General features: G+C 35.4%; 1 protein-coding gene and 1 pseudogene across 1 annotated transcript in view; one reads left to right on the top strand and one right to left on the bottom strand.

Annotated features, from left to right (window-relative positions):
* LIN9 (lin-9 DREAM MuvB core complex component) overlaps positions 1-10,809 on the bottom strand; it is a 43,323-nt gene extending 32,514 nt beyond the window's left edge. Inside the window, exons 1-4 of the mRNA XM_015591262.2 lie at positions 10,664-10,809; positions 6,763-6,795; positions 5,257-5,351; positions 3,631-3,735 (exon numbers count right to left, since the gene is read on the bottom strand). Coding sequence (XP_015446748.1) covers positions 3,631-3,735; positions 5,257-5,351; positions 6,763-6,795; positions 10,664-10,697 — 267 coding nt within the window. The 5' untranslated portion in view covers positions 10,698-10,809. The remainder of the gene's footprint in view (positions 1-3,630; positions 3,736-5,256; positions 5,352-6,762; positions 6,796-10,663) is intronic.
* LOC112481731 lies at positions 3,318-3,433 on the top strand (annotated as a pseudogene).
* Positions 10,810-12,718: the final 1,909 nt, after the last annotated feature.

Below are 12,718 nucleotides of genomic sequence, written 5' to 3'. Positions count from 1 at the left end.
AACAAACTAGTAGTCCTCTGGAAAAAAATTAGGTTGCAGTCTTACCTCATTCCTTACTACAAAATAAATTCAGATGGATTAAAATTTTAAACATCAAAAAAGCAAAAGAAGAAATATGACAAAATTCTCAAACTATAAATTTTAGATTAGGGATGGTCTTTCTGAGCATAAACTCAAGAACTCATAAAGAGAAAAGATAGTTCTATTTGAGTCTTAAAACTTTTTTCAATCCTGCATGGTGAAAAATGTAGAAACAAAGTCAGAAGACAAAGTACAAACTCTGAAAAAAAGTACAACCAATATAAACAGCCAAAGGCTAATAGTCTTAATACATACAAAATTCTTACAAGCTAATAAGAAAATAACCACAATCTAATGGAAAATGGGAAAAATACATAACAGTTTAGAGGAAAGGAAAAAAATAGTTTTTAAACAACATCACTCACAGATGAAATGTCGACTAAACAAGGGAGATGCTATTATTAGATTAGAAAAATTTGGATGTTTGATTATATACTGAGCTGGCAAGCACTTGAAAAAATAGGCACTATGATACATTGTTGGTAGAAAGTATAAACCAGTATAATATCCTTGGAGAATAATTTGGCAACACTTAAAAATTTTCAAATGTGCATATCCTATGACTCAGCAATTCCACATTTTAGGCATGCCTGGGATTCATTACAGCATTGTAATAGTAAAAACTTGGAAACCACTTAAATGCCCATAAATAAGAGAATTTGTAAATAAATTATGGTATCATAAATTTGAATACTATATAACAGTAAAAAAAATGAAATATTGAAGCCAGAATTTTCTTCTTTCTTCTCTTCCACCTCTCCCCTCCCCTTCCTTTTCAACCAGTTAGCCAGCTGACTAAATCGATCAGCATGGCCAGGTCTCAAAAACAGACTTTTCAGTGAAAAAAATAAATTACAGAATGATGTATGCTACAATGTCATGAAAATGATTCTATAAATGTAATTTTTAAATTACATATATTAAACAATATCAAATATTTTCTATAAATATATAGTCTTAGAAGTGTTAAAAAGGTCAAAAAGAATCATCAAGCTAATCACAGTGGTTACCAGTGGATAAGGGAAGTAGCTATGGAGGGTAGGTATAGGTCAAATTAACTTTTTTTTATTATAAACTTTTTACTTTGGAAAAATTGTAGATTTATAGAAAAGTTGTAAAGATAGTAACAAGTTCTCATACGTCCTTCACTTAGCTTTCCCTAATGTTAACATCTCATATAACCATGGTTTATCAAACCCAAGAAATTAACATTAGTATAATACTGTAAACTGCAAACTTTATTTGGATTTCTCCAGTTTTACCACTAATGCCCTTTTTCTGTACCAGAATTCAGGTCAAGATAACCACATTGTACTTAAAAAATTAACTTTTTCATGTAAAAAAATTTTTTGTTTACTGGGAGTTGTTAAGCATAAACACAAACTATTATAAAATATTATCAGAAAAGGTGCTATTTTTCTTTCCAATGAGTTATTTGCCAGATTTTTTAATGAGGTATTTGTAGCTCACTGGATATAAAACTGTATTAAAGATCCCTTGTTGAGCGTGAGGAAATACATTCAAATTGTTATTGGAAATATAAATTATTTCAACTTTTATGAATAGACTTTTGGTAGTATATTCCAAAGTTTAAATTTTATTATTGTAGCAATTACACATCTAAGGGTTTATTCATACCATGGAAAATGGAAAGTGATTGCTACTGGGTACAGGGTTTCTTTTGGAGTGATGAAAACATTCTAAAATTGGTTGTGGTAATAGTTGCTCAACTGTGCATATATTAAAACCACTGAATTGGGCACTTTAAATAGGTGAATGGTATGACATGTGAATTATTATCTCAATAAAGCTGTTAAAACAAACAAAAAAAAGCCGGGCTCTGGAGAAAGGATGCCTGCCATTTTAGTACCAGCCTTCACTTCCTAGCAAGACATTTCTCTGTGTCTGTTTTCTCATCTGAAAAATGGGAAATAACATAGTAGTAACCTAGGTCATCGGCATTGCCGAAGAGTAAATCAAAGCAATATGTATGAAGTGCTTAGAACAGGATGTACTATATATTAAGAACTCAATGGAAGTTGATTTTTGCTAATTTTTCAGCTCTAGACTGTGTGGTTTAAAGAAACACACAGAACACAAGAGATTTAAGGGACGTGACTAGGACAGTAAGGGAACAAGCTATGCCATGGTAAATAAATATTGAAAGAACTAGGCATGTTAAGTCAAGAAAAGAGAAAACTCAGAAGTCATCTCATATTATGTTTGTCTTATGTTTGCTCTGTGTTGCTCAGAAGTAGAAAGGACTTTGTAAAATAGTCCTAGAAAGAATGAGGTACCTAGGGAGGAAGGCAGTGGGTAGAGCTGGGGCAGGATGGTTTTATAGTCATAAAGACCAGGGTTTTCTGTATGCTTGAAAATTTTCTGTATGCTTGAAAAAAAAATTTAAAAAAATCCACATTTGAAAATTTAAAAAATCTAAACAGTCATTCAAATTATCCTAATAACACAGCTCTTCTAAAGTCAATGCAAGAAATAGTTATTTAACTATTTCTGATATTCATTCAACTCTGTATGCAACACCTACCAAGTTAAGCAATGCACGTTATTATTAGTTTCCATTTTTTAAAATTGAATTTTAGATCCTTATGTACATTTGTCCTTGATGTTAAAAAAAAGGTCAAAATACCTTTTTGTTCATTTTATAGAACATGAACATATTTTACTATTTGAAATTATCATAAAGATATGTCAGAGCTTTTTGGGTTTAAAACAAATTTTTCTGGTAGGGTATATTGCTGGTCATAACTTTATTTGGTGCCTAATCCTTCCTTGGTTGAGAAAATCCCCTCTACTATGGCCCATTCTACTAGAAAATCTCATAACATTTTTGAAAAAAATGAAAGGGAAGTAGGGAATAACTATCAAAAATTTGATAAGAAGAATTACATTATTCTTAAAGTTAATATTTCTTTATCTAATTTTCATTCATTCCTTTGATTCTTACATGTCCACTATGACTTTAAAAAGATGCCAAAAATGAAAAAGGAGATATGATTTCATGCTACATATTTTCCTCTTCTGGATAAAGGAGTCTTCAACATCCTTCCCTCAGTGATAAAGGAGAGTTCTCCTCTTAGTCCCATTTAAACTCCAAACTCATTCCACATTGCCCAGTTCATTTTCATAATGTCTGCTATATCCATGCTTAAAAGAAAAGTGTGCATTTGTAAGGCTGAGGACTGGCTTTCTACTTTGATTTAAAGTTCATCAATAAAGTCTACGGCCATGCCACCCTGAACGTGCCCGATCTCGTCTGATCGGAAGCTAAGCAGGACTGGGCCTGGTGAGTACTTGGATGGGAGACCACCTAGGAATCCAGGTGCTGTAGGCATTAAAAAAATAAAATAATAAAATAAAATCCATTGATAAAATAATGGCCTTTTCTAGGTATGTAAAATAGGAGCTGAACTGGAGCACCGATTTAAAGAACTTGTTATTCGAAATGTAACAGAATAAATATAAACTGTATTACTCTGAGCAATTGCTCACTTTCTATCACATAAAAACAAAATTTCAGCCCACACATACCTGTGGAACCATTGCAACCCTCTGGTTTCTTTTAGGTGACCTTGTATTTATTTGTCTGTCATCTTCATCAGAAAAGAGTCGACTTCGTTTTGAATTTCTGAAAGGCTATGACAGAAATTTTTTATTTAATGAAAAGGCTGAACACTTCCCATCTTTGTTCCAAAATATAATTCTATACTTGGAATAATCCAGCTAACTCTGGATTATCAGAAGTATAGAAGGATGAAGTATGGGTAATACAAAGTACATAAAGTCAAATATAAATAATCGTATATTTAGAAAGTAGTAAGATACATATTTATGCAAACTGTTTACAAACAAAACACCTAGCTGATGATTAAACTAGAATCCAGGTCTCCTTAGTACACTGGCAGCCTGTAATGGTGAAGATAGGAAAATAAGTTCTGGAAATTCCAGTTCTCATTATGTTAATGTTTGCATTAGTACCAACTGGGTGTATCTCATGATGCATCTGTTGCATAGGGCTGGGCTGGGACAAAGTTACTAAATTACTGTAGATGGTAAATCTAAATGTATATAATATTACACTATATCTGCTCTCGAAAATTAAGTGAATGTACATTTGTAAATAAAAATACGAGATACCTTTAACAGATACTTGATAAATATGTATAGAACTAAAGAATTTTTAAGTACCCAAAAAACTTCATACATTTAACAGTCTCTAACATGAAAATTTTTACAGTCCATCCTAGATTCAGAGGCTTCCTTCATAGAGGACAGAAATAATATCCTAATAGTACCCACATCCTTTCTCAAGTCCTTTCTCCATCATTCAAGACAGAGCTTCATGCCTAGTTGGAAGGGAGGCAGGTGCAGAGGGAGGGCTAACCACATACGGGCAGCATCCAGTTGGTTCAAGGCTATGGATCTCTGAAGTTAAACACACTGAGAGTCTCAACATTCCATAGCCCTGACAGGAAGTCCCTTCCCCTGACAGAGGAGGAAGGGAATGATGGTGATAGAACAGATACAGTGTGAAAAGTCCTGTGCTTGCATTATGGCCAGCTGTCCAGACCACTGCTGTTTATCCCAGGTCCAGGTTTGTTTCATGACTGAACCCTAAAACCTCCTAGCTACCTGGCTGGGCAGGGGAGGAGCAGAGGCCCCCTAAATCATTGGTTATGCTAACTATAAGCTTATCTCTACTTTTCAACCCTAAATGTACTTACACTTGACCTACAAAAGATTTTAATACCTTATCACACAAGATCTTTCAACATCTTACCATTTATTTATATATCTTTTTGTAAAGAATAAGAGCTATGTAAAATTTTTTACATTCTAAAAAAATATGATTTGGTGGTCACTTCAGCAGCACATATACTAAAAAAATATGATTTGGGGTTGTTGGAGTTTTTTGTCTTTGCCTATTTAAAGAAACTACAATTACTTAACAAATGCTTAATGATGACCAGATTATCCTAGGCTACAAATTATTTATCTAAATATGATCAAATACTGCTCAATGACACATAAAGACTCAAATGTTTGGAGTTGGGGAAAAACCCTGGAAATTTTTTACTGTCCTGTAAGAATTTGCACATGACAATACAGACAATTTAGCTATCATATTCTAAAGTGTAAGAAAAACTAATTCCTTACCATTTCCACAGCAGAGCCTGTATTCCTGCCTTTCCAAACAGGTGTTTTTTGTAAAGAACTGAACTTTTCATTCCATGTGTTAGATAAGCTTCCCTCTGCAATAAATAATTATTACTAATAAGATTTAAGTTGAGGTCAAAGGATGTCATACTGTGAACACTGCTTTTAATAACAGCAATATCTGAAATATTTACCAATATGAAAAAAATACATTGACCATAATTTTTTCAAACTCTTTAAATAATTTGACAAAGCAATGCATCTTGAAAGTATTAAATTTTCTTATTAAAACATGCATGGCTTCTTTCTTTATTTTTGGTTTTTAATAATTCCTCTATTCTAATTTGCCAAGAATTACCCCGTAAGTATAATCTGATTGAAAGAAGGGCAATGGAAAAAGCTCCTTCTAATCTTGTATTTAGAGCATATTTCTAAATGTTTTCTGCTTCAATATATGAAACTCCTGATATCTAAAAATGAAATGTGTCGCATTTCGGTTTTCCTTAATTCAAAGAAATATCTTCAGAGTTGTATGCAATAGGAAAGATTCAATCAATTAGAGATATTACGAAAATAAAGGGTGAGTTCAATTTTTATAAAAAGGATGTGTTTATATAGCATGAGACATAGAAAACTGGGATGAATATATCCAACATAGTTATTTTTGTTTCCTTTCAGTTGCTTATCAGCATTTTGTAATTTTTTTCTATAGAAAATTTATATCACCTATATATATTTTTTAAAATAGAAAAATGATTCTAATATTGGGGAAAAAAACAACAAAATTTTTCAGATGTATATTTTAATACTTACAAAAGAAAAGAGGTGGGATGGGGTTTATCTCGGTAGGTAAAGAAATTAGGATAACTCTGGAAGATAAGTGTTCTCGAGCCAGAAGAATTTAATTTGGTAAATCACCAATCCAAAGCACAGCACAGTAGTTTTAAAAACTAGAAGTACTAATGAACACTTGAGAATATCTAGCTTCATTCCAAATTTACTTACCCAGTAGAATCTTGCTCAAGAGGTAAAATTTCAAAATATATTATATTAAGAGGGTTGGTCTAATGTACTTATAGAAAGAAATAACAAGACCAAAGAACATGTCTAACTTTTTTCTTAGAAAAAGAAAATTACTATCATTCTTTTATTTTAAAAGACTTGCATTATTATTTAAAAAGCAGGATTCATAAAAAATAAACTATTATGCAAAAATACAGCTTAGCACAATTGTTTAATAAATGCTTTAAATCTACTAAGATCTGTGTGGAATATTATAGTTAGAAAGTTCTTTAATCAGTAATTCTGGGGAGAAATTTTCTTAATAATTTCTAATAGCCAAGGACCAATTCTCTTGTAATGGCATATGAATTTAAAATTATCATTAGTAAAAATCAATAATGAATTATAACGTAGAAAAAAAAAAGAAACACTATATCCAAATTACTTTCATGAATTAAATTTCTAGTTTATGTCATACCTAAATGATCATGCTATGATTCTTACCTTTTAAACTGACAAGGGCTTTTGCTGAAGAGCCTGCAATTAAAACAAATAATATTACTGGATAATCAAAGTGAAAGAAAAAAAGCTTGGTTTAGGGGTAGAAGTGATCCATTTAGTTTTAGCAATTTTGAGTTTGAAATGGCGGTGGGATGTGCAATTAGAAATAACTAGTAGACAATTCAAGCTATAGACCAGAACTCAGATAAGGTAAAGAACTGGAGAAAGACATTTGGGAGTCTTATTGAAGTTGTGAGAACTGGAGACATTTCCAAAAGAAAAAAATGTAGAGAAGAAAGAAGAGCAGGGAAAGAATTTTGGATCCTCATCCAGAAGTACGCTGGTGCTGGAGACGGAAAAGAGAAAGGGAACTGAAATTTACGGAGGCGAAGATCAGAAGTGGAAATAGAGTGAAGACAACAGAAAATGGAAATGATTCAGGGACTGTCAGAGCAGTCAGTAAGTTCCTAGGAGGTACAGAAGGCAGGTATATACAACACTTAACATCAAGCTGCAAACGGGAGTTCAGAACAGCCAAGAGGGGCTCGCAGAAAGGTAGAGGGGTTCACTGACTAAAACAAACTTTAGTGTATATTAGAATAACCAGGAAGCTCCTCATACACACAGAATCTATACAATTAATAAAGGTCCTCAGGGGATTTTGTTGCAGGTAACCCTCAGGCTCACTTTGAGAAACACTAGGCTACTAGTATGAATAAAGGAAAGGGGTCCATAGGTAAGGGGAAGTAGCAAGATCGATAGAAAAAGACATTTTTATAAAAAAGGGTGAGCACTAAATTGAAAATCTCTGAATTGTATATGTACATTGTAAGGAAGACCAAGTCATTTGAAAAATAATAAGGGAAGATCTCTCTCACATGTGGCATCTGGAAAAAAAAAAAAACCAAACAACTTAGACAGATAGAGAACAGACTGGTGGTTGCCAGAGGTGGGGGAGGGAGAAACAGGTGAAAAGGTACAAACTTCTAGTTATAAGACAAATATGTCCAGGAGACGTTCCTGACTATTGTTAACAATAACGTATTAAACATCTAAAAGTTGCTAAAACAGTAGATCTTAAAAAGTTCTCATCGCAAGAAAAAAATTGTGGTTATGTGTGATGGGTGTTAGCTAGATTTATTGTGGTAATAATTTTGCAGTATGTATATATATATCAAATCATTATGTTATACACCTGAAACTAATACAATGTTATATGTCAATTATATCTCGACTTAAAAAAAAAATTAACATTAAAAAAAAACTCTTTCTATGTTCCAAAGTAGAAATTGTTCATAGAATTAAAGATGGGCAAATTTCCCTCTTTAAAATTTAAAAAACTGTTTAGAACACTTTTTCTTTTACTACAGTCAAATATTATTTATCATTCCTCATTTTCAAATTTGTTTTATTTCATAACCCGTTACTTCTCACCTCAGTTGCTGTGACATCAATTTATGTTTGAATTTAATCTAAGAGCAGGCAAAAGTGAAGTTATGTGAAAGGCTGGCCGGTTACTTGCATCGAGAAAAAGACAAATTTTTAAATGGCATGTTCTAAATGTATGTAAACATCTTTAAGGAGCCAGTCCATTATGACATCACACAATACATAAAAATCAATAAACAAAGGATGACCTCAGGGGATAAAGAAGAACATGAACTTAATACAAAAATCAGTGAAGATAAATTCTCCTTGGTGTTTAATAAAAGCAGCAATGATTTACAACTCATATAAATGGAGAACAAACTTTAAATGAGAAGTAACAGATAAAGTATTGCGATTCTGGCTATGAAACATTTTTACACATCTCAGATACTTAAACCTCAATTGATTTTTCTGCCATAGGGCAGTATGAGCGGCTTATGGAATAGACAACCCATCAACATCAAAGCCGCTCTTGCTTCACTCTATCCTCTTGCCTAGATGTGGAGAATGGTTAAGAGGACACCTTAAGAGCTTCTGTATTGTAAGTGAAGTTTAGTGACCATAGGCAGTAAATTTGTGGGGAGAGAAGTCAAGGAGAGATGCTGTAAAGTCTTGCTAAAAAACTTCGAACAATGCAAACAATTGTGAAACAGCAGTAGTAGACTGGCACATGTCTATGCAGCTACCATGAGAAGTATGGTTCGTTTGAGGAAAAGCAGTAACCATTTATTCATTCAGTGAGTATGCATAAAGTGCTAACTGCATCCCAGTCCCTGCTCTACGCACTGGGGATAGGTCGGTAGCAAAACAGCCAATGTTCCTGCTCTCTTGGAATGACATTCTACTGAAGGGGGAGAGACAAACACACACATCAAGTGATGATAAGCACTACCTGAAGAAACTAATGCAGGATAATAAGGAGAGGGAATGTGGGTAGGGTTGGTGAAGGGAAGACTATTTTTCTGTAAGGTGTTCATGATCAGCTTTACGAAAGGTGATACCTGAGCAGAGATCTGAAGATAGAGGTGTGAGCTGCAGATTAAGACTAGCTGTGTTTGAATCTTGGTTGGTTCTGCCATGTTTCTGCTGTGTTATCTTAAGCAAATTACTTAATTTCTCTGTGCTGCTCAAAACGGGGGTAAAATGAGTTAATTTATGTAAAAGTGCTTAAAGAACAATGCACATAGCACGTGGCTAATTTTCATATTGTGCTGTCAGCATTATGTTGATCAATTAAAAAAACTATTAAATTAAGAACATGGATTTTACAGGCATGTGAATTTGATTAAGTTAGAATCCTGTTCTAACCGGGTATGTTCATTCATTCCTTCAACAAATATTCACTAAGTGCCTGACATAGCGCTATTCTAGGGGCTGTGTTACCTGATGGAAAAGCAAAGCAAAGTCTCTGCTCTCAGGGAGCTTGCACTCTAGTGGGGGGAGACCACAATAAGCAAGAGCATAAAATGATAACTATACTCCTGGCAGTTGTTATAAAGGAAATAAACAAGGTGATCTCAGTGAGGGTTACCTTACACAGGGAAGTTAGGAAAGGCTTCTCTTAATGAAGTAACATTTGAAAGGAACTAGCCAAGAGAGAGCAGGAGATCAAAGCAATGAGTCTGGACAGAAAAAACGATGGGTAAAAAAGTCCTGAGGTAGAAAGGTTAGCATAGCCAAGGAATAGGATGGCGGGGAGGGGGAGCGCGTGAAAGGGCACTGTGCTTGGGGAGCAGCTAGCAAGAGATGGGAGGTATGAAAAAGGTCAGAGAAGCCAGGTGTTATACATGGCACTGGAATGCAGGCATGAAGAAAACAGAAACAGTACCTTCCACAGTGCATCTTCTAACCAAAGCTAACCAAACACACTAACAAAAGCAAAGCTGCAACTGTGACAGCTGCCAATAAGAAGTTACATAGTGGCATGAAAAGATTTAATAAGAAGTAATCTTTGTCAGGGAGGACAGAAAATAGCTCTCTGAAGAAGCTTAAAATTGGATCTAAAGGATAAGCAGAGAGTGAGGGCCAGGAAGAACATTCCAGGTAGACAGAAGAGCAGGTGCAAAGGCCCTGCAGAAAAAAAAAAAAAAAGCCTGGTGAGTGTAAGGAATGAAAAAGGTCCAATTTAGCACCTAAGGGACAGAATAAGAGGAAGTGGTATAAAATGAAGCTGGGGAGGGGGGGAGTGGCCAGACAATGAAGGGTCTTCCAGCTGCTAAAGCATTTTAAACAGCAGGATGACATATATACATTTAGAAAAGATCTCTCTAGCTGCGTGGAGGTGGGGGTGGGGGTGGGGTAGGTCAGTGGATTGAGAGGCTGAAGTAATTAGTGCAAGGTAGAGGTGCTACCAGCTTGGACTAGGGTGGTGGTGAGAAGTAGGTAGAATTTTTTTTAAAGGTAAAAGTTACAAGACTTAGAGACTAAGGCTTAAATATGGAAAGCAAAATAAAAAGGGAGAACTCCCAAAGATAACCTCTAGGTTTCAGCTGAATGCACAGTGAAGCCATTCATTAAGACGGGAACCACTGAAGTATCTCTGTCCTGGGGTGGAATTATTAGGTAGATCTTGAACCGGTGAAGTTTGAGGGGCCTCAGGCATCTAAGAGGAGATGTGAAATAGGCGAGAGATATCAAGAACAGGAGCTCAGAGGAAAGATCTGGGCTGAAGATAGCCTCAGTTTCCTCATACACAAAAATCAAACTAATAAGAGTACTTACCTCTATTGAAATGAGGATTAAATTAGCAAATGTATATAGTATGTTTCATACAGCAGCTGGTTTATACTAAGACTCAATAAATGGTAGCTTTTATTCTGGATAATGTTATACTGGCTATTGTCTAATTTATTAGCTAGCCACCTTGGCTAAAACTGGCAAAAAAAAACATACTGCTATTTCTAGTATCAAAGTGAAATCACTTTCCCTTTTCAAGGCTCTGCTCCAGTTTCATTAACAATGCCTCTGATTCTACATTCAGTTCCATATAAATCAAGTATTTATGTATATCCGATCTGTGGCACTTTGTCACAAACCAGGGAAGGCAATCTCTGCTTTTAACAAGCTGTGATCTAGCTAAACAAGACATATACCACACAAACACACATGCAGGGCCCCAAACACCGCAATGTACCAGAGATGTCACAAATATAAATGTTAGTTTGAGAGTGGAGCTGGAATCTGAATCCTAGTATGGCTCTCAAGTCCACAAAGATGCATAGTAAGTATTCGATAAATGTTTAATAATGATGAGCAAATGTTCCGAATGACAGCTGTAAGAAAGCCACTTAAAACACCTCTCATTTCAACAGAATGACTACAGTAACCAAAATAACAGCTCTGGTGGTTGTGACTCCTAAGAAGTAATAAAACATCTTTATGATAAAGGTAGTAAGGATTTTCAGATGGCAAGCACACTGTGCTTAGTAGGCCCACCCTTATTTGGGAGCATCCTAAACCATAATCAACTATATTCTCCAAATGAAAAACAGTAAAATTCCCAGGTAGTCTGCAGTGTGCCCTGTCCAATATAGTAGCCAACAGCTACATGTAACTACTTAAGTTTAAATGAATGAAAATTAAATAAAATTGAAATTCAGTTCCTCAGTCACCATAGCCACAACTGAAGAGTTCCACAGCCACATGTGGCTACTGGCTTCCGTATTGGATGTGGCAAAATAGAACATTTCCATCACTGAGAAAGTTCTATTGGAACTTAGCACTAGTCTAGAGCAAATTTAAACTGCAAACTCTTTTAATAGAACTTTTCACCAGTCTGGCAACCTGAACTTTTATTTTAATTTTATAACACATTAAGAGTATATGACCCCAGAAAGAAAACAGAATTGGCTATCATCTTGAAAACTATTTGCCCCTTGCAAATTTCATCACTGATAGATTTAACAGTGACTGACCCTTCTGTTTCTTTTATATTAAAACTCTCGGAAGTATTATAAACACATAAACTGAATGAAGTGAGTGTGGATCCAGAACCCCTCTGTAACTAACTAAAACATTTACCTTTTAATATATTTTATACAATATTGTAAATGGCGGTATTAAGTTCTATAGTGCTTAAACTACGGACTCAGTGCTTTTACTCGCTCAACACAAGTGAGCACACATGTCTGAGATGGCAGGGTGCGTCAACACGGTTGAGGGAAGCGGTGCACTGGGGTGAGAGTCAGCAAGAGCACTGTATGTGCATGCTGTGACCGTCACATCCATGGATGAAGGCACCCCGTGATTCTGAAGGCGCATTCGCACCGAAGGACGTTGGTGGGATAGGGGCCACCTGAACACTTGCGTACCCAGTCTGGATTATCTCTGGCAAGGTCCACAGCCACCTGTGGTCCCATGGGAAGGGGCCAGCCCTCTGACACGGAAACACTTCCAGGGGTGGACACACGGGGAGGGGGGGGGTGACAGTGAAGATCACAAGTGCCTGTAGAGGCAGAAACTGTGACAGGACAAGATCAGAGGCTGGGCCAGACCGGGGCTGTGACCACCCCTGCCCCAGCCCGAGCCCTCC

The sequence above is a fragment of the Pteropus alecto genome, unplaced genomic scaffold (assembly GCF_000325575.1).
Source record: "Pteropus alecto unplaced genomic scaffold, ASM32557v1 scaffold115, whole genome shotgun sequence".
In the NCBI taxonomy this organism is placed as follows: domain Eukaryota; kingdom Metazoa; phylum Chordata; class Mammalia; order Chiroptera; family Pteropodidae; genus Pteropus; species Pteropus alecto.
The sequence above is the reverse complement of the archived record's forward strand: the minus strand, read 5'-3'. Positions and strand labels throughout refer to the sequence as shown.